The following is a 26,306-nucleotide window of genomic DNA, read 5'->3' on the forward strand; positions in this document are numbered from 1 at the left end:
ATAGGAACAGATTAGTGGTTGCCAAGCCTGGGTGGTGGCAGGGGGTTAATTGTGAAAGGGCACAGGGAAACTCAGGGGGTGATGCAAAGGCTCCATATCTTGATTATGGTGGTAATTACATGGGTATCATACATCTGTCAGAGCTCATTGAACTGTGCATCTAAAATTGTATATTTTCCTGTATTAAATTATATAGCACGAGTTGATTGCTGCTCATTCTTAATTCTGGAACGTTTTAAGGGGTGCATGGATTTGGAATGTTTTCTTCTTTTTGGATTGAAAAACCCCTGCAGTATCCCAGAAAGCAAGGTCTTCTTGGGAACTTTGTGGGAGTTCCTTAAGTGATGTTTGCAAAATGATGCTTGCAATTATAATCTGTTTTATTTATCACTGGTACTTGGGGGGAAACGTTTAGCAGTTAGTTCTATTTAAGGGTGTACTTCAAAGTAATAAAAAAGTATTTCTTTATAAAACATGTCCTCTAATTAAACAATCTCACTAGTAATACTGACCTCTCCCTCACATCCTATTACCGTGCACTGGCCTTGTCGTCCAAGGAACTAGGAATTGTACTTGCCCTGGGTTAGTATGTGCTTTGGAATGACTATACCTCTGTTCATTTAGGAAGCAAGTGATCATTCTTAACATCTCTGTAGTAACCAAATGATACTCTCCTAAAAGTAGATTAGCATGTAGACTTTGCTGGTAGCATCATATGTGCACATTACTGTATCTGGTTAAAACAGGGAAATATGAGACCAAAATAATCCAATCCAAATAATGATGAAGGGGATGGTTATTCTATCTTACCTTCTATACTTATATCCTCTTAATAAGTATCACGAGGAATATTTAAATCACTGAGTCTGTTGGTTTTATAAATATTCTGAACCAACTGAGCCAAATATTTAGTTGGTTCAGAATATTTTTATTAGCAGAGCCCCTAATAGATGATTTTTAAGCTCAATAAATAATTCTCTTGAATTTCTTTTTCTTGGAGTAGGAGGAAGTAGACACATCTATAATTTAATGAGCACTAGAAATAAGAGTTTCTTGTTGAGAATGCTTCCATTTGATGATTAGTTGTTTCATTTGGGCCTGTTTGTTGTTTATCATCTAGTTCTCATCTCACCCATACTTCCATAAGAGAAGTGGTTCTCAATACACTTGTTTGGGACTCGGGACTCAGTAACAGTGGCCCATTAGCAAGGCAGGGGAGAGTGGGCGAAGGGATTAAAAGTTCCTCTGATGGCTCTGCTCCACGGCCCTCCAACTTTGGAATCCCTGCTCCTGAGCCCTCTGGACAGCCCTCCTGCCTCCTCACATGTTGGATTAGATTTATAACAGCTGCCGTGGACATGGTTGCCTAAACCTGTGGAATGTTTCGCTAAACGCTGCTGGTGAAATAGGCCACATTACGCCTGTAACTGCCCCCTCCCCTGCTTTGTTTTAACCCGTCCTTTATCCTTAGTCTTTTACTCTCACTTGATCACTTTATGATTTTGCACTTTGACATCCTATAGATTCATTGAGAACTTTTTGGTCCAAGCACTGGGGCTTATTTAGCACGATGATTAGCCAAAGTGTTATTCTGTTTGAGCTAAGTGATGACAATGTATTTGATTGGAGCCTTGTAATTGTTATTTTAAAATCAAAGTAATGGATTATGATCTCAGAATAGAACCTGATCCAAAAGAATAATAATAATTAGAACAGCAAGCACTTAATTAGGAGAAAATAAATGTTCCATCACAGACCTTAGGGCCCAGCATACCATGAGTCCTGCCTACCTTTGCAGTTCCATCGCCTACCCCACCCCACCCCACCCCATTACTTACTCCCTGCAGTCTTCCAGTTCTTAAAAGTAGCCAGGTCCTTTCCTGCCTTGGGAATTATACTTGCTGTTCTCTCTACCTGGGGGCTCCTTCCCAGGTGTTTTCTTGGCTGGTTCTTCAGAGCCTCACTCACAGTCTTGTTTCCTTAGGGAGGTTTCCTGGACACAGTGACTAAAGCCATCTGCTCTGCCCCCCGCCTTTCCACACATGCAAGGCACATCATCTCTCACAACATGCTCTGTGTTTCCTTCAACATTAGGAAACCTAAGTTGTGTCTCCTTGGTATTTGTCTGTCTCCTCTACTGGACTCTAAGCTCCATGAGGAGGGTGGAGACTATCCCTGTTTTATTCACCACTGCAGCCCCAGTGCCCTCCTGGTCCCTGGCATGAAGTAGGTGCTCCATACCCATGTGTGGTTGAATGAATAGAATACTCTGAAGCCCCAGCTCTCCCTGAACCCATATCAATACGGGTCTGTACTTAGCGCTTCCATTATGATCGCGTACGACCTTGCAGGGGTTGAATTAACCCAGCTGTGCTGACTCTCCTCAGGCATATGAAGGATCAGAATAAGAAGGTGGCCAACCTCAAGCACAACCAGCAGCTGGAAAAGAAGAAGAACGCCCAGCTCCTGGAGGAAGTGCGCAGGCGGGAAGATAGCATGGCGGACCCCTCCCAGCACCTGCAGGTGAGCCCAGGCTTTTCCTCTTCTTGCCTCAGTAGTGGGAGGTCCACTTGCTCTGACACGTAGCCACTACTGTGGGAAAACGTGCGCGGAAGCGGTGGGCGTGCCTCTGCCCTGAATCCAGCACTGACCACATACCCCCAGGGGACCTGGAGGTGTTTGTAGTGAGGAGCATCATTTCAAAATGGTGTCCAAGAAAAGCGATTATGGGGGAGCCCACTGATGCTTCACAGGTTCTCTTGGTTCTTATACTTTACCTTAAATGTGAAGGGCTCCGTTTATATAGTTGGCAAGAAGCTTAAAACGTAGAAATGTCTTCCTTTTAGAATTATGGACGTTGCTTTGGTTTTAGGAGAAGGCAAATGTGTGCCTATTATCAGAGAAGGTATTTGGGAAAAGATGCAGGAATTTGGTCTCAGAGAGTTTATAAAACTGGTTTTGTTTTGCCTAAAACTCTGAGGCCCCAAAACAGGTCATTATTCTGTCTTCTCAGTGGAATATAGTTATCTCTGAATGGATGGCTCTCAGAAACCAATGGACCCACTGAAGACACCCATTTTTCCTCATTAACCATTCCTATTTTTGGCAAAGGGGCTCTTTCCATGTGCTCAATAAAACATTCAAGCTAGCCCAGGGCATTTGCTTTGAAGTTCCTTTATTTATTTGTGGGCCTTTAAACAGAGCAGTTCAAGTTCAAGTTGGCTGGAGTTCATTTTAAATTTTGCTTATTAATTAATGTCTCTCTCCAGTTATATATTAGGTTTCCTCCTTGGAGATAGAAGAAGTTAGATAATTTCAATATGTACATAAAATTGTTCTTTTTAATTGAACCAAAGAGAAATAAATTATTCTGGAGTAAGAAATGCAAGAACATGCCCTGCACTGAGACTGGCATGAGGGGATGACTTAGTAGTAATTTCTTTTCTCTCTGTGTCCGGGAGGTGCCTGAAGATTGCCAGTCAAGCCTCCTTGCACTGATGCCTGATTTGGATAGCACAGTATTAGAATCAGCTTCTTTGTTCAGCCCTGGGGCCACCTTAGTTAGCATGGACTGGTCACTTGTTTAAATCCACAGCTTCCTCAATGTTCTTGGCAAATTACATCCCAGGGTTTTGTAATTCTTTTCCCTATTGGTTATGAGACATCAGATTGGAGCCTACAGACTGAGAATATACTAGTAGTTAACTTAAATTTGTAGAACATTTTATTGCCTTGCCAGGCACACAGTCTCATTTATTCTTCACAAAAATGGTGATTTTACATATGGTAAAACTAGTCTCAGAAAAGTAATGAAATGACATCTAGCATGGATTGGAGATGAACCTGACTCCAGGTCTTCCACCTTCAAGAAACTAATGTAGAGAAGTATTAACAGGATTAGGTACCATTTATTAAACTTCTCCATATACTGGGTTCTGTGCTATTTACTTTATAGAAGCTGTTTAATTCTTATGTCAATTGGGTTAGTCAGGGCTCCTAGTTGCAGACTATGGCATCAGGAATCCGACTTTATCCTACTCACAGATAGCCATCGTTCTTCGTTGCCTTGATTCTCAGGAAGGCAGTCCACAGGGATGCCAATGATGGCCACCAGCAGCCAACACAGTCTGTGAGTGCTGTTACCCCAGGGAAAGGAGAAAAGTCTTTTCTTAGTAGTTCTAGACAAAGTTCAAAGGCTGATAAAACACATGAATTGGCCAAGCCAGGATCAGGTCATGTGATGACCTCATCTTGAGGACAGGGGGTAGCCTTACCCAAAGCCCATGGGCTGAGAGTGGGGACAGGTGATTTCCCATAAGAAAGAGAGTTCTGTTACCAAAAGGGGTGCTGGGCAGCCAAAGCCACCTTTGGTTTTTTTTCATATCAGTGTCATATGGGGAGATTGTGGATATGGTGAGGGTTCTGGAGAATTAAGAGAGGGGGGCAAGAAAACTTTGGAGAGAAGTAGGACTGAGATGGAATGAGTTTGACATGGGAGGGAGAGAGCAGTAGGGAAGGCCCTCCAGGCAGGTACATAGGTTGCACAGAGCAAGATACAGTCAGGGCACAAAACATAACAGACCAATTGGTCCTTGTGACAGTGAGATAAGTGTTGTTGCTATATTTCTTTATCTAATTGCGGAGCTAGAATGTCCAGAATTCATTCCAAGTTTCAAAATTTACTAGCTGAAAGTCCTTGGGCAGGTTACATAACTTCCCTAAGACCAGTGTATCTGTAAAATGGGAATAATAATTGCATCTACTCCAGAGTTGTGAGGATTAAAGTGTCAATGCAGCCCTGGCCCATGTGGCTCAGTTGGTTGGAGCATCATCTATATACACTGAAAGGTTGTGGGGTCCATTCCCCATCAGGGCACATCCATAGGTTGCGGGTTCGATTCCTGGTCAGGGCCCATATGGAAAGCAACCAATCAGTATACTCACTCAGATGATGTTTCTCTCTCACTCTCTCTGTGTTCTTCTCTCCCTAAAATCAATAAGCATATCCTCAGGTGAGGATTAAAAAATAATAATAAATAAAAATAAAGTGTCAGTGCATATAAAAACTTAGGATTGTACTTGATACAAGCTATACTCAAAATAAGTGTTAATGATAGAGTGTTTTTTGTTTTCTTTTCTTTTTTCTTTTTCTATTTTTATTGTTATAACAACAAAGAAAAGATAAAAGAAACATTTTAAAAGTATCTATGCTGCACATGGAAATTATGCAGTTCTGCTGTGATATGCATTGAGCATTAAAGTTTCTGTTTTTTCTATAAATAGTCATTTTTTTCTTTTCTAAGGACACATCCAGTTATGGAAATTAATGTCTTGTTTTGACCCATGAACTTTTGTATAGCAATATTTTCATAAGGGGCCTTAGTAACTACCTCATAGACTTATTCATAAAAGATAGCCTGGTCTGGAATTGCTTAGTTGCATTCCTGACCACCCCAAATAACGGACAGCATTTGAAATGCAATAAAAAGTAATCACGATTAATTTTGATGAAAATGTCTCTGGTTAAGGTTAATAGAGAGTAAAACTCCCACTTTCCTGGATTGTTAAGCAGATGTACTCAGATGCAGCAATTACTGCCTTCTGAAGGCAGAACTTTCCTTTCTGGGGGCACTTCGTTTTTTTATACTGCTGTTGTTTTAAGTGCTTCCTGTTTATAAGTCGGCCTGTTAAGCCCTTTAAGTTTCAGTCACCTGGCATCTGGTTTACTTGGTTGGTTGATTGGTTGGTTGATTAGCTGATGGTTGTGTGATTGGCACTTACAAAATTTGTTTTTTTCTACACCAGTATTTTGTAATGGTTGGATACTCTGACTTCATGATTCAGCCAAATAGATATTACATCCAGAAAAATCTAAGACTGAGCATTGCCGGAAATGATAATGGCTTTTGGATTGTGTCCCAAAGGAAGATTGAAGAGATTCAACCAGTTGGTATGAGAATTGGAGACGCAAGAGTAGGGAAGTGCACTCTTCCCACAAAGAGGACATAGTGAAGGGGCAAGGCAGCCATGTGGTCTGTCGAAAGAGACATGCTTTGGAGAAATGGTTCTCCTTTATAAGGAAAGCAAGAACGTAAAACTAATCAAAAATTGCTGCTGCCATGGCTTGTGTGTAGGGATGTAATAGACAGTGGTGGGCACTGTGAGTCCATGCCTCATCAAAGGCATGGGACCACCGAGTTTTGGCTGACTGCTGCCATGAAGTGGCCCTAGAGTCCAGAGCAGCCATGGGCAAACTATGGCCCGCAGGCCGGATCCGGCCCGTTTGAAATGAATAAAACTAAAAAAAAAAAAAAAAAAAAAAAAAGACCGTACCCTTTTATGTAATGATGTTTACTTTGAATTTATATTAGTTCACACAAACACTCCATCCATGCTTTTGTTCTGGCCCTCCGGTCCAGTTTAAGAACCCATTGTGGCCCTCGAGTCAAAAAGTTTGCCCACCCCTGGTCCAGAGGCTTTCTGGTTGCCATAACATGTGAATCTTTACATGAAATCTGTGGATTTTAGAAAGTTGGTTTCAATGGCTTTAAACACTCCGTGGGTCCGGTGAAGCACACGTGCAGTTGAACTGACCCCTGGTGTGTAGCATCTCTTGCACAGCCTGGCTCTCTGTTCCTACTGTAAATAAAGAGCTGGCCCAACGCGACCCACCAAAGAGAGATGGCAGTTTAGTGCGTTTGTCCTGAGTTCTTTCTTTTGTCTGAAATACCTTAGTTTGAGACTATGTAATTACTTGAATAAGGCAGGGAATCTCTCTGACCCTCACCTTTTTAATCTTTAAGTGGGGATTACAATTAGTACCCTCCTGGATGGTTCAAATAAGATGAAGTTTATGAAAGAGCCTAGCACAGATCTGATCCACGTGGGGTTCAGTTATTAGGGTTTTCTCCCAGAGAGACAGCTAATGAGCTTCTAACCATAGAAGACAGTGCCCATTGGAAGTATCGCCTGACAAATCCTTTGTTAACGATTTTATACTGATGAGTAATACAGATCTTGAGCACAGGCCAGTGAATGAAAGTTTCCAATAAAGCACTAAAAAACATTTTGGGCAATAAGGAGGGAAAATTAAAATATTTTTCAAGTTTATGCTGAATTATGTGTGAAAAGTCGAAGTGAAGGACTGATTTTCTTGTATAATATTGTAGACCTGTTCCCCAGGACACAGATGATGGAGCATGATATTTACGTCTGTCCTCGGGGCTTTGGGCTTCCGTGTGTCCCCGTAGAGGCCACATGGAGATTTTTCAACAAGGTGTCTTCCCGGAGATTCACACTAAATCGTCTCTACCAGGACGGGATGCATATTTCCCCCTCCAACCTCTTGCTATTTCTTGCTGAGTAAATATGCCAATGTGAAATCCCAGTGGACATCTTTGTAGATTTTGGCTGCATTTTTCCCTGTGCAGCTTATCAAGTTAATGAACTAACATTCTAAGAAGTGCACAAGCCAATATTTTATGCTCCTTTTCTGTTGTATGTCTGCAGAATTCTCTTCAATTTATTGCCTGAAAACTAAAGTCTGTTCTTGTGTGCTTCCGTTTCCAAATTATAGGTTCCCAGGGAACTGTAAAGTTTCTTCTCTGCTAGTGGTTAAGCCCAAGTGTGATCAGTTTAAAAAGCAAATGAATGTTCCCATTTATTCTTGTCCTTTTAGTAGAGTTCTAAAAAAAGCAAAAAAGCTCAGAAGACAATTTTATTTTCCAATTTGTGCAACTCTGGACATCCGTACCTTTTTTCCAAGGGGACTTTTTTGACTTTGCTCCTCCAATTAGATTTGGAATCAGCTAACAGAGGAAGTGTAACAAGCAACAGAAACCTTACACATACCTAGCTTTCAGCAAAACGTTATGGAGTTTCCAAGCTTTGCCAGGTTGTTTTTTGCAGAGGGACACTGATGTTTTAAGAAGCAATTTTTAAGCCTTCATATCGATATTTTCATTTCTCCATGTCAATGAGTTAATTTCTCTTTCAATTCCCCAAGCTTAAAATGGTTACTCTAGTGGTGATCTATGTTCGCCTGTTACGGTGCACTTCTGCCTACTGCCATTAGAAGAAACCTGACCAGCAGAGCTAGGAGATTCATCACTGTCAAAACACGTTGATTTAGTTCTACGTTTTCATGGCTGTTTGGTAGGCATGGTGTGGAGTGATTTAGGGAGGCCCCATTTCAGCCATCTTGTTCAACATATGGAAAGGTGAGAGACGTCGTCTTAACACCAGCTTAAAAGAGAAATCCACATTTGTTTACATTTTCATTTTCATTTAGTCTGATCTTCTTAGCACAGTGAGGTGTTTCCTTTGTCCTGTGATTTTCTACCTTGGTGGGTAGAGATTGGGATGTTCCATTAAGCTGTGGATAAAGTCTGTAGTGGTATTGAAATGTGGCCTGAGAGGCATCCCATGTTTCCAGGCTATTCATAGTTTAAGATGACAAAAAGTACTCAGGTATTCGCCAGTCTGCAGAGGACACCAAACATTGGCCAGTAGGACTGAAGATTAATACAGAAGGTTTTCTATTCTTGGAGATTTACTTTGACATTTATTTTACTTTTGCACTCTCATTCTCCATGAGCCCAGAATGACTTTTGTTGTAGCAGATCTCTGTAGGCAGCCTCAGAAAATCTTACTTAACAGTCAGCTTCCAGTAGCCTTGGGTTGAAGTCCCTACTCTTTGTAGGAAATCAAGGACTGTCAGGGAGACCAGGCATTCTGTGCACGGTATTTGGGAACTAACCATTCCTTAGAAATCTTCCAAGCAGACAAGTAAAATCGAGTAAATAAAACTGTTTTATGTGGAGTTTTTCTCCTTTCTTCCCAATTACTTGTTTTTCCCAATATGCAGTAACTTGCATATTTCTTCGAGAAACGTCTTCTGCTTTTTCCTCAGGATTTGTGACTAATCCTTCACTTCATACAGCCCCTCTGTACAAACACAATATATTTCTATGGAAAAGAGAGGTTTACCTTTAATCAAGTGTTGCCTAATCGACCTCCTAAATTATCCCCTAGAGATGGAGTGGAGTTCATTATTCTTTTCTGAAGGATTTTCGGGTTTCACTCCATTAGTGGCTCTTCAGCCGTCCTCAGCAAAGTGCATATTTGTTTGTCAAAGGCTGAAGATCCTGCAGAATGAAATGCAACATATTTATCAAGTGAAATCACTGTTATTATGGGAGCAGAGTTGTAAATGCTCTGGGATGACAAAGCCGGAGGGGCTGGAGGCTGGAAAAGAAGTCGTGGTAGAATGATATGTAATCTCTTATTCATTTTGAGAGAGGTGACTAGGAGTTGAGACGATTTTTTAATTTTTATCCCATTTTGTGCCCTTTGGCCCCTGAAATGTCAGTTGGTGGGGAAAGGCAGCATGCATGCGCCTGTGATCTCCAGGGAGAATCAGCAGACAGAGGGGTGCTACAGGACAGAGTGGGCACTAGCTCTATGGAGCGAGGATGGAGGGCTTGCCTTGTAGCATCTGCTTTTCTTCAGTTTACCTTTAACTCTGACCTCTGGGCTTATTTTGAAGGAGTTTTTGGCTATAAACTGGAGACATCATTTTTATATGTTTACTAGAGGCCCAGTGCACGGACTCATGCACCGGTGGGGGGGTCCCTCGGCCTGGCCTGCACCCTCTTATAATCTGGTACCCCTCAGGGGATGTCAGATTGCTGGTTTCAGCCCGATCCCCATAGGCCAAGCTGAAGGACCCCACCGGTGCACAAATCCATGCACTGGGCCTCTAGTATGCATATAAGATCTTTAGTTAATCTCTTCCTGCCCTCCCCGCTTCCCTCTGAGATTCATCAGTCTGTTCCATGTTTCCATGCCTGTGCATTGAGTGTCTGCCCCCTGGTGGTCAGTGCGCATCATAGCTACTGGTCTAATGGTTGCTTAGGCTTTTATATATATAGATTAAAAACCACTTCTAGTGATCAGTTTGGTCAGTAGTAATAATAGCATCTCAGCTGAGCCCTGTGAACTTCACAGAGGGCTTTCACGGGCTGAGCTTCATGCGTGATCCTCCCATTGACCTTGAGGATTGGATGGGTCAAGTTTGTATATCTTCATTTATAGATGAGGAAACTGAGCCTCAGGCAGTTGTTCAGTGACTCTTCTGTAATCATGGGTCTCATAAAAGGCAAAGCTTTGAGGAGGAACCAAGGCCTCAGAGTTTTTCTTATGAAGGTCAGACGAAGGCTCAGTCAGCTTTTGGACACTGAAGAAAATGCTTTCCCAGGCAAACGTTTCTGAACCAGAAGTCATGCTTTAAAAGCCACTGAGAAAAGAGGTGTCAGAGGTGTGTGCTTGGAGCATCGAAATGTTCTTGTATTCTACTTGAATCCATAGCATGCGCAGTATAATCTTCAAAGTAGAAATGGTGAAGGCATTACTGAAGAACCCACACATGGAAGGCAAGCAGGCTGAAAGGAGAAAAAAAATTTTGACAGCACACCTTATAATTTTTTCAAAGGTAGAATTTACATAATAACTCACACAGGAGACTCAGGAATCCCTAGGGGGCAATTGTGTTCAACATGCATCAAAAGATCGAGTCCACTTAAATCAGCTCTCTGTGGCCAGGGCAATTACTGCAGGTTTGCCCTGAGATACAGCTACTGGAGGTTAGTCAGGGGCCACCTGCAAATCACAGTGCATGTCACCCTGACATCATAGATGCTGGTGTTTCAGCACATTGCTGCCCAAGGCAGAGAACTGCACATGGTTAATTTTTTAAAATGTTAACTCAGACGTATGGCTTGTCCAGAGCATGGCTAAGCTGTATATTCAGGCACTCCAGACTAGGGAAATGACAATCAATGACATAGGCAATGATTTAGATAAAAATCTTGTGAAAGGTAAATTCAACTATGAAATCTGTTTCTAGTCACTTAATAGCCTCTTCTGAAATACACACTTGGGAAGTTGGTAATTTGAATTTATGATACTTTTAATTTCTTCTCTGCTATTACACTTTCCCTTTGCATTTTATTTCTTTATGGTGCCTGGAAAAACTCTGCAAGGCTAAGCAATCGTAAGTTTTTCTTACTAGAAAAGACCTTAGACTTTATTTAACACAAGCTCTTTGTTTTGCTGATGAGGAAAGTAGGGCCCTGCAAAGGCAGATAACTTACCCAACACCCCAGTGGGAGTTGTTGGCAGAGGAGAGACCAGATCCCAGGCCTTTCATATCCTTGCCCAGTGCTATTTGTGCAGCCCACTGGTTCCATAAAATGTGTCTGCCTTCAGGCGGATTTGAACCTTGAACCTTCAAGCCCAAAGGTTGGGCCTCTGCTCCTTAATGGTGGATATTAGATTGACCCTTTAAGATAATCTAAAATTATGCCTTCACAATAAGCTAAGCTTTATGCACATTTTATAAACATGGTATTCTGTTATCTAGTATGTCTCTTCTCTGTCTTTAAAATTAGAGTCATTAAAGAGGGACAAGTGAGTGGTGGAAAAAATTGCTGTGAGAACAAACTATGGAGCTTAGGACTCTTTAGATGATACATAAAAATTGGTTTAAGTTATTTATATCTTTGCCTCTTTTTCTCATCCATAATGGGATATCATCTATAAAGAGACTCAGGAAATCTCTTGTCATGGAAAACAAGTGGATTGCTTAGACAATTCAACAATAAGAATAATAGCTGCTACTTTTTATTGGGCAATGAACTAAGCCAGGGGGTTAGTTTTTGGTTGAGTTCCCTGGGAAATGGAGAGTCAGAGATGAACATGCAGGAGGTTCCTGGGAGTGCTCTCAGGAAGGGAGAGAAGCAGGGATGGGCCTGGAGAACTTGAGCTGTAATGTTCCAACAAAGGCCTTAGCAGGTCCCATCTATTGGTCTGCAGTTGGGGTGGCCATTTGAAAGGAGTTGACCCCAAATGAGATAATAGGACTGCACCTCTGTAACCCCGCATCAGCAAGTCAGTGGATTCAGTCAACTCCTGGGGAAGGCATAACCATGGGCAGGGCACCTCTCAAGGCAGGCACGTTCCTGGCATCTGGGAATGAGCGTCTCAGTTCTAAAGAGGATCTGGGCAGGGCACCACTGCGTCTGCAGCAAACCCCCAATGTGTCGCACGGTCCCCTCTGACACCCACGGCAAACACGCACAGGCTTCTTTCCCACCCACCTTCAACTTTCTTTTCAATACAAGCAGCTATTATAAACCCAGTCCTCGTTGGCCAAGTTCCTCTGTACACACATTGACTTGTTTAATCTTCCCAACAAGCTCATGAGGTTGCTACTGTCTATGAAACCAGTTTGCGAGTGAGAAGATTGAGACCTGGTGATGTTTAACAGGAAGAAGACCTGGCATTCTTTCCAGGTCTCAGTCACGAGTGTGGCACGCCCCCTCTCCGTGCACAACTGGTTCTTTATATGCTTTAGATCGTCCACAGTAACTATAGCAACAGTGAAGGTGATGGTCAGGCTACTTCAAAAACAAATAGAACGATTAGGTGGTGGAAACTTGGGTGAAGAGGCTTTGCATGGGTTTTATGGGGTAGTGGCTAAGCTCCTTTATGTCATGGGGTATAACGGAATGATTCGTAAAGGCGTGTAAGGTCTTCCAGCACATAGTCTCACGGGTGGTTTTTGAGGACTCTGTGCTATCTGCTAGGACTTACAGTCAGTAAGTCAAGATTCTTTACCCTCCAACATCTCAAGGTCTTCTCTTCCAACAAAAGTGTCCTTACCGGGCAGCTGATTTGCAGCAGCTTCTGTAAGTTTTCTGGAACATATTTTCCTGGGCTGCTGCTTCCTCTGGGATGAAGACCTTTCAAAAGAGGTCATGATGAGTTGTGTCTGCTGTTGGAGCCAGAGCGGAAGCTTCCAGAAGACCTTCCAAACTTCAGCTCTGCGGTAGAGCTGCACGCATCTGAGTGGGTGAGGGTTGAGGGTACGGAGGGAGTTGGGGATCTGGGTTAATTCTGGGCTTGATCTGGGCTCAGTCACTGATGAGCTGTGTGACTTTGAGTGATTTTCTTTTTCTTTTTAAGCCTGTTTTCTTCTGTACAAAATGGTGGGCTTATGTGGGGTAAGGCCTCTTGCAACTCTTAATCCCTGGGGTCCTGGGACTCACAGAAGGATGCACACATGTGATGATTTAAAAAAGCATCTGAGAGGGCAGCTCATGGGCCAGTGGGGATGTTGCATCCCATGCATAGAATTCATGTTAGCCGTGGGAGGCTCTCCAGCCGGAGGTTCGGAAACTGGGAGAAGCTGGTCTCCTTAAGACCAGTCTGTAATACACTATCTGGCTTAACTATAATATATTCTAGGAACTCTTTCTGTTCTCCACTTAAAGTGCAAAGCCTTCCATTTTGAGGAGACTCTTGTACTATGTACTAAATAAAGCATTGTACTTTCTCTCTTTAGAGTAGTCAGTTATAATAATACACCCACCAATTGTTATTTTTTTGGTAAAAGATTAAGGTTAGACCAGTGACAGTCTGGACATAAGATATACAATGCAGGAACTCCTCAGAATTGAACCACCTGGGTTCCAGACTTATTTCTCAAGGGCAGGAGCTATGTGGTTTTCAAATGTCATTGTTTGCGATGTAGACAGTTGTTTTAATAAGCCACTATGTCAATAGGGGATATTCACCCCCCCACCCCTCACCCCCCCAGACTCTGGGGGTAGGTCATAGTGAGCTGTGGGAAAATAGAACAGAGACTAATTTGACAAAAACCCAGTTGATATGATCTAGGTTCACATTTCCCAAAAGCATGTTTATCAAAGTAAAGTCCTGTAAAGTACTATTAGAAAAAAGGGTTCCATTTGTCAAATGCCTTTGGGAAACAGTACAGACTCTGTCCTTCTCTTAAAGAATCACCATGCACATTAGCATATTAAAGACAAGGAGAAGTCCTGCAGTCAAGAGAAGGGTTCAATATCTATCCAAAATTTCTCTAAATCATTTGATAAAACAAATCCTTTTTTTTTTCTTTCTGGAATATCTATTAACATTACAAAGAATTAGCATTTTATGGAACTTGGGTTAATGCTGATCTAAGCAAGTCACAATGCTGGTAACTGAGCTATGCAATCAGCTCTTCGATTACAACTTAAGGTCGGACACACTCTGCAGTGATACTTTTGATTCAGCATGTATCATGGTCGCTGAATCAGAATTCACCTGGGCATCTCGCAATGGCTTTGCGCTTGCCACTTGATTCAAAAAACAGTTCTGTCAGAACGATGGCCAAGAAAATTATACCTCTGCTAGCCTTTTTAAAAACTGCCCCCTCATTAAAAACGTTCATGCGAAGCAAACTTGAAAAATGTTTGTGACAGCCATAGTGGTATTCCCATCTGTCACCCTTGACTCTGGGGTCTGCATTGACTTCTGATTATAAGCTCACATTATGCTGTGCCCCCAATCCAAATCGGATGATGAATGTTTTGGAGGAAGATGTGGAAACGATTCCAGGCTTAAAACACACACTTGACTTTTTTAAGGTATCCATTGTGAATTCTCACTGGGGTGCAGTGTGGACCCCTTCCTGCTGAGAGCTCATTGGCAGTGTGGAATATAGTGCGTGAGGTTCCTGTGTTGCTGTCAAAATCAATTATACGGCTTGAAAATGAAGTACAGAGCGTCCCTGTGTCATTACCAGCAGGCTTGTTTTTATTTTGGTTGTGCTTTTTTGGCTGTGAAAGGATCTTTATGAGAAATTAGAAAACCGCACATTTGAAAATGTGCACAGTGAAACAATAAAACCTTGGATGTATGTCTCCTGGATGCCCGAGTCTGATCATAAAAGGGCCTATAATTTCTGAATGAACTGCACCTCTCTTAACCTGGCTCAATGGTGGCTTTACTCTTCTACTCATCTTACAGGGCTGCTTTCCCATTACTCTAAATGGGCGGTTAAGGCCGCACCAGACTGCAGCTTGTTCACCTGGATAAAGTTCCACTCCCAGGAATTACCACATGCACGTAGAGCCCACCGTTTGAGACCAGGTTAGACTTGTATCTATAGGGACTAGGAAATCTGGGAGATAATGTTATAGGTGCTGGGGGAGCCCCCTTCAGTTTTAACAGATTCTATAATGTTTTTAATGCTTACGGTTTGTCCCCCCCCCCCACCCCGCCATGTAAACATAAAGTCACATCTCTATACTTTAAATGCTTATGAAATAAAAGTGTTGTTCAGGTGGTCATTCATTCTGCAGCCATGTGTGCAGGGCTCTGTACTGACCTCTTGGGTTTCTGAGACGAGAGTCTTGTTCCCCCTTCACCCTGCCTGATGGACAGACAAAACCATGAGACGTAAGCGTCATATAAGACATACTGGGAGACAGGAACACGGCCCAAAGAAAACCGTTTTGGTAGCGGGGGACCAGGCAGCAGCACATGCAGAAGATGGCCATGTGGATCAGGGCAGCCTGAGTTTCCCCCGGGGCAGCTCCCTAGCTTTGTTGGGGTTTCCTGTAACGTTTCCAGTCCGAGTGTTGGGCCTGGCTCTGGTTCTGATGAGCCCTTTCTTCCATCGTGTATGAGTCAGGAAGCATCACTGTATATCCCCAAATATAAGCTAGCCTGATTATAAAGCCACCAACTACTTCTCAAAGAGTCATTTCAACAATTTTCTTTCAAGTGTCAATATATAAACTTACTAAGGATATAGATAAAATAGTCAAGATACCTACTTAAAATGTTGGTGTTTTGTCCATTTAGTTACATCTACCATCACATTACTCTTTGGCAACTCTTGTATTTAATGGTCCAATCTCACTCAGACTCTCCACAGCCATCCTCTATCTGGAGCCAGTGCCCCACCCCACCCAGAGGGGCTTTTCCACCATCGGACACAGTCTTCCCATCTAGCCATCTACACCTCTGAGGGGTTTCACCCAGTATTTTGGGAATCTATGTGTGAGCCACCCACCGGAGGCCACTGACATCCATTCACACAATATGAAAAGGGCTTGCTTTAGAATCTTTTTGGTAATGGTAAATATTTTTTCTCTCTTTTTCATCCATAGTTGTACCTGCTTTTTGTAAGGTGTGTTTTTACCACCCTGGTTAAGTTCATGGGCTCCTACTGACCCCTGATATTGGCATTTGCTAGCTGTGTGATGTGCACCAGGTTGTTAAGTTCCTGAATCCCAGGTGATGCTAGTACCCATCTCCCGGTGCTGTGGTCACTTAGAAAACAGGATGCAGCACGGAGTACATGTTGGCTGGAGCTGATGGGGGTGTTGATGATGTCATGTTGTCAACATTCATATCTGTGAGGGTTTCTCCGAGACCTTCCCATAGGCTGCGGTGCCCTGTGTGACTGGCCCTGGCTTTCTTTGAGATCCCCCTCTCCTCCTGCTGCCCCATCACCAACTGCTCCAGCACATCAGCCTCCCAGCCTGCCCTGCCCTTGGATCCTGCAACTTACTCTTCCCTTGACTAGAACATTCTTTCTTCAAATATGTGCGTGGATTACTCCCTCACTTTGTGCTCCAATGTTATCTCCTCAGAGAAGCTTTCTTTGAGTGTGCTAATGAATTATTCTTGTCATTCTTCATGTCCCGACCTTGTTTATCTTTCTTTATCCTGCATATCCAGCCTAAAAATAATATTGCACAGTTATCTGTGTACTTGTTTCCCAGCTGTCGTTCCCATGAGTGCATGGGACTTCGTCCATCTCTCTCACTATAATGTGTCCTGAGTAGCGTTGGCCTGTGGTAGGTGTTCAATAAATATTTTTTACTAACTGAGTAATGAATTATTATAAGTAAGCAGAATGGAAAATGAGCTTTCCTAGCATTTCTGTGGGTTGGGAGCAGCAGCCTGGCAGAGCGTGGATAAGGACCTGGAGGGAAGTGTTCTCACGCTGGTTAGCAGGGCAGCTGGCCTGGGAGAGAGCAGTGGGGTATGTTCTGACTGGCACTCCATGGCCACCTCCTTGGCAGCAAGGACCGGTGTCTTACTCAATTCTGTCATCTCAGCGCCCATAGGTAATAAGATAATTTATGAATTGTTGACACATATGGGAATAAATGAGTGGCTGACCATACATAGAGGAAGTGCCATTTAGATTTTTGTCATGAGGTTTGTTTGAACAGGGTTTTCCTATAAGAGACCTTCTCGTTCGCTCTTGAAGATGTCCATCTCTAGAGGCCTGCCCTAGTTGTTGTCCTTTCTCCTTTAAGCTGCAGGGGGCACTGTCCTCAATGGAAGGTGCTTGGAGTGGCTGTCAGGAGAGCAGGGAGGGGCCACAGAATGAGGGGCCAAGGGAGACTCCATCCTGCCCTCAGAGTGACCGCCTGTGTGGCAGGCATCCCGTGTGCACATATCTAGGAAACACAGTCTGCAGATGGAAACATCTGGCGAGAGGTGGCGAAATGAGCGCCAGACCCTGAGAGCAGGCTTTCTTCATAATTCAGTTCTCCAACAAAGCCATACTTTCGTGAGTGGTCGGGGCTTTGACCTGATAACTGTTGTATGAACAGAACAGAGAATTTTTTCATTAGCGAAGAGCCTGATTCTTTAATTGGCAGATGGGCCATTGGGTCATTTACAATGTGCAGTGGGCACCCGCTGCATGCTGGGCACCGGGTAGGGAGCACCAAGTCTGTGTGCACACATGGATGTGTTGCTGCCAACATCTCAAACAGTCTCACTTTTTTTCCCAAGGAATGTTTCCCTTCTTACCCGTCGCCCAGTGGAACGGATGCACATTTCCCAGCATGGCAGCTGTTACTCAAAGCTTTCTGGCCCTTCTGTGGCCCTTGCTCCTTTGTAATCATAGCACGTTCTTTCCTAAAGCCAGAGTTTCCTATTTCAATCAGCAGCCTTCTTCCCCAGACTTGGTTCTAGAATACATGTGACTATAACGTGATGCTGCTGGCGTGATCCTGTGTCACAGACATGTGCCAAGCTCTGGGGATGGTTCCAAAGGCCGGCTTCCCAAAATGCCTTGGAGAAAAGGCTGCCTCATGGTGACTGCTTAGAATAGGACGATGTGCATGGTAATGGGAAAGTTATGGCATATTTTGTAAATCTGCCTTTTCTCTTTCAGACCACACTATTTCATTTTGAATTGAAGCAAGCCAGTCTCTATGCATCATCTAAATAATACACTGATTGGCTTTCTAACTTTTCAAATGACTGTTTCTATACCAGGAAAGACTCAGAGTCACAACCACACAAAAACTCTATGTTGCCAAAATCGTGTTACATTGTGGATGGTATTGACTCCTTGTAGACCTAAATTATTCAAAGAATTCCCTGAGTTTTTCATAATTTTCTTTCTTTATCTAGATTTGATTTTGTTTCTTTTCTATTTCCCATTTCCTAGGGGAAGCTTCCTATCAATGGCTATCACTTTTAAATCTTTAAATATATAGCCTATATAATAAAGAGATAATATGCAAATTGACCATCACTCCAACACACAAGATGCCCGCCACAAGATGGCCAGCAGGGGAGGGCAGTTGTGGGTGATCAGGCCAGCAGGGGAGGGCAGTTAGTGATGACCAAGCCAGCAGGGGAGGGTAATTAGGGGCAATTGGGCCAGTAGGGGAGCAGTTAGGCATTGATCAGGCTGGCAGGGAAGTGGTTTGGGGGTGATCAGGTTGGCAGGCAGGCAAGCGGTTGGCAACCAGCAATCCTGGATTGTGAGAGGGATGTCGGACTGCCCGTTTAGGCCTGATACCACGGGGATCGGGCCTAAATGGGCAGTTTGGCATCCCTCGAGGAGTCCCAGATTGGAGAGAGTGCAGGCTGGGCTGAGGGACACACACACACACACACACACACACACACACACACACACCCATGCACGAATTTCGTGCACCGAGCTTCCAGTGTGTGTATGTGTGTGTGTATTTAGAGAGAAAGGAAAGGAGGGGGGAAGAGAGTGAGAAACATCAATTGGCTGCCTCCTGCACATGCTCTACTTGGAAGCAAACTCACATCCCAGTCACGTGCCCTAACCAGGAATCCAACCAGGGACCTTTTGGTTCATGGGACGATGCTCAACCGGTGAGCCACACCGGCCAGGGCTCACTTTCAATTCTTTAATCTAGAGTTGCATAGGCCTGGAACCCATTCCCTTCTTCCAGTTTACACTGTGTGACATTGAGGTTTCGTAATCTTGCTGTGCCTCAGCTTCTTCAGTTTTAAAATGGGGATAAGAAGGCTATCTACGTCGTAGGTTTGTATCAGTCAATGACACCTCAATGTAAAGTCATTACACAGTTTTTTGCACATGGGATGTGCTCAGGAAATGATGGGCACAATTACTTTGCCATCATCACTGATACTGTAGTTAGCATTGACCAAAAAATCAGTCATTTTCTGACATGATTGTTGAGGCCATTGTCAATTTTAGTTTTTTTCTCAATTTTAGGTTAAACTCTCAATTTAGGAGGTTATACTACTTTAAAGGTTTGCATGCCTGTTCTGGTACTTTAACATTGACTGGGAGGAAAACCTAAGATTTATGTCTTCATATACTTTTTCCCAGCATCATAAATTTTTAAAGCTTTTCTTAATGTTTGGCCGCAAGCCATACCCTCATTGTTTGAGCATACATGCACATATGGTATGTATGCATGCATGTACATGCACATGTGGTATCTGTGGATGTACATACATGCATATACTCACATATGTATATCCAATCCCAAGTTGTCTTTTTCTTACCTTGAAACATCATAGTTTCCTTAATTCTGCTTGCTGGCATTCGATGACTATATTTTCTGCCCCTAAATTAAATACCCAAAGAATTTGGTGCGTAGGCACCAAAGTGGTAGCCTTGAAAAAGCCACTGCCTTCACACAGACAGATACTCGACACAGAAAGCCCTTTCTTCTTTGTGCTCAGTTGGTGCCTGGCTTCACCTGGTCTGGCTAAGTGACGTATGAGTAGGTTGAGCTAAATATGGTCCTGCGGACCCACGCGCAGGAGGTCGGCAGGGGGTTCCCGTAAAGTGAGAGACTGGACACCGTCTCCAGGCTGGAGGCCACAGGAGCAAGGAGACTGGGGAGGAAACGGCAGGGCTCCTGTGGCCTCCAGTTGGTTTGGGCCACAGAGCACCTTCCAAAAGGCTACAAGGTTAATTTGATTGATGCTACAGGGTGTGGGAGGGAGGCAGGGCCCCTGAGGAGTATTTATATACGGGGCACCCAGAGGCAGCCACAAAACCAAGCTAAACATACACTTTAGCTCTGAGACAAGTTTTAGAAACATTCTATACTTCCCTATTGGACTGAAAGCATGAGGCTATTACGATTCCTTCTTCTAATGTCTGAAGAATTTCATTTGCCATCTTTATTGTTGCTGAGAGTTTGTAATTAAGACTTGACCTAACCAACCCATATACTGTATAGCTGTTTTGCTGAGAAATTAAGATTGTTTCCCTTGGCTTTATCTTTGCATAGAGGGCAGGTTCTCTCCCTTCCCAGCCTGAAGATTGGTGATTATGATTGGGCACCATTATTTTCTTTATTATTAATAGTAATTAAACAAGAATGTGTGTTTTTTGTTTGTTTGTTTGTTGCTGTTGTTTTGACTATGTTTTAACTGCTTGCTCTTTCATGGTTCTTTGTCAAAAGGTATGTGTGTGCATGGGAAAGAAGTCTAGGATGGCTCAGTCATCAGAATATTACTTTCAGAAGATTCCACCGCAGTTGTGAGCAGGAAATGAGGAACTGGGCAGTTGCTTTTCTGAGCGCTGAGAGTGTGGGGACTATTCTTTAATGGGCATCAGGATGGGGGAGAAGGCTAATTGTGCAGTGAGGAGTGTGTAACGTGTAAGATAAAGCCAGAAGGAGGAGTAGGAGCCAGCCACAAAGAGTTGTAGAGAGAGCAGAGTGTGCAAAGATCCAGGGTGAGGATAGGATTGGCTTGTCAGAGGAGTAGCAATACACACCATGTAGAATTATCAAGAAAAATAATATCTATATCCTTTGGTTGTTGCAAAGATTAAACTTGATTAAACTTAAAGTCCATTAAATACTTAGCTATAGGCACAGGGCAACAAGAGATGTCATAGTAATATCATCGTTGCTTTCATCTGCTTTAAAGTTCTTCTCTGAACTTAGTCATTCTTTTTTTTTTTAAAATATATTTTATTGATTTTTTACAGAGAGGAAGGGAGAGAGATAGAGAGCTAGAAACATCGATGAGAGAGAAACATCGATCAGCTGCCTCCTGCACATCTCCTACTGGGGATGTGCCCGCAACCCAGGTACATGCCCTTGACCGGAATCGAACCTGGGACCTTTCAGTCCGCAAGCCGACGCTCTATCCACAGAGCCAAACCGGTTTCGGCAACTTAGTCATTCTTACGAGTACTTTAACAGACATGAATGGACAGGGATATTATATTTTTAGTGACTACTCAGGCATTTTATCCCCCAGGCTGTCCATCATCCAAAGTTTTCTGGGGTCCAGCTTTCCTTACTCATACTCTCCATGTTCAAGCAGATCTGCTTTGATTCATGGAGACAAGCAAGTGGAAGTTGGATATGAAATATTTATTGCAGTGATGAGAACTTGCAGAAACATGGGAAGAGACTTGAATATTTTCTCTATTTACAGAAATCCAGTTGATTGTTATTCCTGAATTAAGTTATAGAGTCAAAGAGGATGAGAGCTTAAAAAACCAAAATTTTTTATTAAATATAATATAAATACAGAAAGCAGCTAAAACACATATGCCGTCAATGAATTTATAACATCTTTGAACCCACCACCCATGAAAGGACCTAGAGCTTTCTAGTGATCCCAGCAGCCCTCGGAGAGATCCTGTTCAAACCAACTCATCTCCCTCCAAAAATAACTGCTCACCTGACCTCTGTGGTGATCTACTGCACTTTGCTTTGTCCATTTTCTTACCCAATTGCGTATACCTACAATATGTATTAGCTTTGTCTACTTTTATATTTGTCTATTTGAAAGCAAGCTTTAAACCATTCACATTGAAATGAAATGAAAGTGGCCATGTAGAGAAGAGCGGAAGTCAACAGAAAAGTAATATGCAAAACTTGAACTCAGCCTGGGTTGGTGGCCAGAGGTAGATTCTGGAAGAAATTGAGGAGCGAGGGGTGTGGCTGGCTCAGGGGCCCTTCCCAGGAGAGCCCCTGTGCACCAGAAGGAAGTCCTGCCTTCGAGACTCAGACTGCACAGCAGGGGGCAGCTCTGAGCAGGCCCTTTTAGAGAGAGCTATTTGTTTATGGGAGTCTGGAGTTCCTTCTTTGAAGAAGCCATAACCATTTCCCCAGGGCCCAAGGCTCAGGAGGGAGATCAACATTCGGTGAACAGAAATACAGCCTTCCTTCAGTATCTAGTATCCTGGGGGATTGGTTCCAGGGCCCCCAGGAAACCAAAATTCCAGGATGCTCATGTCCCTTATATAAAACTAGAGGCGCAGTGCATAAAATTCGTGCACAAGGGATGGGGGGGTCCCTCAGCCTGGCCTATGCCCTCTCTCAATTCAGGACCACTGGCCGGCCTGCCTGCCTGCCTCATCGCCCCTAACCACTCTGCCTGCCTGCCTCATTGGCCCTAACCACTCGCCTGCCTGCCTGATTGCCCCTAACCCCTCTGCCTGCCTGCCTAATCACTCCTAACCACTCTGCCTGCCTGCCTGATCACCCCTAACCACTCGCATGCCTGCCTTATCACCCCTAACCACTCACCTGCCTGCCTGATCACCCCTAACTGCCTCAGCCTTGGCCCCTGCTGCTGCAGCTTCATCCAGAATGATGTTTGGAAGGTTGTTCAGCTGTCCAGTCTAATTAGCATATTACTTTTATTATAGATGGCAGAGCATCTGCATATAACCTACACACATCCTGATATGTACTTTAAGACATCTCTAGATTACTTGTAATATCCAATACAAGGTAAAGGCTATGTAAGTAGTTGTTATACTGTATTGCCTAGGGAAAAATGACAAGAACAAACCTGCATCCATTCAGTAAAGATGCAGCTAGTGTAGGCTTAACTACTTACTTAGTACATGTCAGCAAAACGTAACATTTTTTATTTTTTAATATTTTGATGTGTGGTTTGTTGAATCCATGGAGGTGGATCCACAGATATGGAGAGAAAGTTAAGAGTGAGAGCCTCCCTCTGCTGGCTCCCCAGGTTGCCTCTCCGGGAACAAAAGGGATGGTGGGACTCCCTGGGGTGGGTCATTCTCTCTGATCTTAAAGAGAAAGGAATTGGGTAAGACAAGGCTTAGTTCTAAGAAGTTACTTTGAGTTAATGCTTATCTTTTTAACTTCCCTATTATATGCCATTTAAAAAACCACACTCAATCTCTATAGATAGTATTAACATGAAACCTGAGACAAATCTAAATGGAGTTTTTGTTTCCTTTTAGAAGAGCCTGGAAGCTCTGGAGAACAGCTTAGGCACCTGGCTCTGCAGGGCCTGGTTGGAAAGGAACCAGTAATTGGGATGAGATGAGTCCTCAAACAATCTGACAGCTTAGAAGGAGGGACAGGAACCTAACTCAGAACTGAGTGATCCTCCCTGCCCTGGGTGTACTGGGAGATCTGGATTTCAATTATGACATCGTTAGGAACTACATAAAAAAAGTTTATACACCTGAAACTATTATGTTGTATATCAACTAGGGGCCCAGTGCATGAATTCGTGCACCTTGAAAGGAACTGTGAGCCACGAGCCTGCGGTGGGCACAGGGGTGGGTTTCAGCCCATCCTCCATTCCCCCTCCTGGCCTCTCCCACCACGGCCCCCTGACCCTATCTGCCAGCAGCCTCACTCCCACCTCCACCTGACGGCCCTGGCCTCGCTCACACCTGCTGATGGCGTGGAGTGATTTGGCTGGCACCAGTAGAGGGTGCAAGCGGCAGCTGCCAGCCCAGATCGCCCCTCAGGAGCAGGGGCAGGTGGAAAAGCCCTCAGGGGCGATCAGGGCTGGCAGCTGCTGCTCACACCCACTGATGGTGCCAAGCGATCAGGACTAGCACTGGACGCCAGTAGCAGGTGCGAGTGGCAGCACCGGCTGTGGGTGCGAGCAGGGCTGGGGCCAGCAGTGGGGGTGAGTGGCGGCTCCAGTGCCAGCAGCGGGTGAGAGCACCGGGTGGGACCATGGCGCACAGGAGTAAAGAATTTTCAGTAACTACCAGAGGCTCGCCCCAATGACAGAGACTGGCACCCCACTTGGTCTGACGTCCCCACTCACCTGCTCCACCATCCCACCCTGGTCGATGCCCACCATGTTTCACACTCTGCTGCCTGCTGCTGACACCTGCCATGGTCTTCTCATGCCCCCTGGTGGTCAGTACATATCATAGTGGCCAGTTGTTTGGTTGTTCCACCATTCGGTCTATTTGCATATTATAGTTTTATATATATACTAGAGGCCCGGTTCACAAAAATTTGTGCACTCGGGGGGGAGAGGTGTCCCTCAGCCCGGCCTGTGCCCTCTCACAGTCTGGGACCCCTCAGGAGATAACAACCTACTGGCTTAGGCCCGCTCCCGGGTGGCAGAGGGCAGGCCCATTCCCTAGGTGCAGCCCCTGGTCAGGCTCAGAGCAGGGCTGATTGGGGAGTTGGGGTGCTGCCCCCTGTCATGCACAGGGCAGGGCGGATCGGGAGGTTGTGATGCCATCCTCAGTCATGCTCAGGGTAGGGCCGATTGGGGGGTTGGGGCACTGCCCCCTGTCACACTAAAGGCAGGGTCGATGGGGATGTTGCGGCACCACCCCCTGTCATGCACAGAGCAGGGCCAATCAGGGGGTTGGGGTGCTGCCCCCTGTCACTCACAGAGCAGGGCCCATCAGGGGGGTTGGGGCTCCGTACCCTGTTATGCACAGAGCAGGGTCGATTAGGGGGTTGGGGAGCTCCCCCCTGTCATGCACAGAGCAGGGCCTGTGAGGGGTGGTTGGGGCGCCACCCTCTATCACCCACAGAGCAGGGCCAGTCAGGGGGTTGGGGCGCTGCCACTATCACACACAGAGCCGCAGGGCGATCAGGGGGTTGGGGAGCTCCCCCCTATCAGGCACAGAACAGGGCTGATCAGGGGGTTGGGGCACCTTCCCCTGTCACGAACAGAGCAGGGCAGATAGGGAGGTTGTGGCCCCGCCCCCTGTCACACACAGAGCCGCAGGGCGATCAGGGGGTTTGGGTGCTGCCCCCTGTCATGCTGATCCCAGTGCCGGGAGGCTTCTCAGCTCCGCTGATCCCGGTGCTAGGAGGCATATTACCCTTTTACTATATAGGATATAGGCCTGGTGAACAGGTGGGTGCCGGCTGGTTTGCCCTGAAGGGTGTCCTGGATCAGGGTGGAGGTCCCCACTGGGGTGCCTGGCCAGCCTGTATGAGGGGATGATGGCTGTTTGCAGCTGGTCACACACCCTTCAGGGTGGGGGTCCCTACTGGGGTGCCTGGCCAGCCTGGGTTAGGGGCTGAGGGCTGTTTTCAGGCTGGCGGGTGACTGAAGCTTCCAACCGCTCCTTTTTTTCTTTTTCTTTTTTTATTCTGGGCCAGCTTTAGCTCTGAGGCTTGGCTCCAGCTCTTAGGCCTCGGCTGCTGAAAGCAGGTATCTGGTTTGTTTGGGTTCTATAATCAAAACACTGTTTCAACTCCAGCTCTGAGATCCCAACTGGCTGAAAGCAAGTTTCTGAAGTTTGTTTAGATTCTATATTTGTAACAATGTTTCAAACTGCAAGCTCAGTGGCTGGCAGCAGCAGGCAGGGAACGTTAGCTTCCTCCGTCACTGAAGCAAGCAAGCCTCAAGTTCACTTCAAGCTTCCTGGCTGCCGGTCGCCATCTTGGCTGGCAGTTAATTTGCATATCGCCCTGATTAGCCAATGGGAAGGGTAGCGGAGGTATGGGTAATTACCTTGTTTCTCTTTTATTAGATAGAATATATAGATTATACATCAATTTAAACACACACGTATACACACACACACACACACACACACACAATGAGTGGCCAGATTATTATGACTGACCAGATTACTATGACCACCCCATCAGTACTTAATTGACACTTCCAAAAATATTGAATATTGAAAACTTTCTAAGCAAATACTCTCAAGGTTTTTTTATTATTATTATTTCATAACTAATTCACTTCATTGTACTGATGGGGTGATCATAATAATCTGGCCGGTCCTAACAATCTGGCCACTCAGTGTGTGTGTATGTATGTGTGTGTATATAATTTCCCTGGAGGCAGTTCGTGACTAGAAAGTACTTGCTGAGCTTCTCCGGAGGGCTAGGCACTGCCCTAAGCATTGGGTCTACAGAAATCAACAAGATGACAAGACCCCCCGCCCTCACAAC

General features: G+C 44.6%; 1 protein-coding gene across 1 annotated transcript in view; it reads left to right on the plus strand.

Annotated features, from left to right (window-relative positions):
- Positions 1 to 26,306, plus strand: part of ERC2 (ELKS/RAB6-interacting/CAST family member 2) — an 871,001-nt gene that overhangs the window by 457,297 nt on the left and 387,398 nt on the right. Inside the window, exon 14 of the mRNA XM_081105973.1 lies at positions 2,388 to 2,523. Coding sequence (XP_080962099.1) covers positions 2,388 to 2,523 — 136 coding nt within the window. The remainder of the gene's footprint in view (positions 1 to 2,387; positions 2,524 to 26,306) is intronic.

Source organism: Myotis nattereri (assembly GCF_964212035.1).
Source record: "Myotis nattereri genome assembly, chromosome: 14".
Lineage (NCBI taxonomy): Eukaryota > Metazoa > Chordata > Mammalia > Chiroptera > Vespertilionidae > Myotis > Myotis nattereri.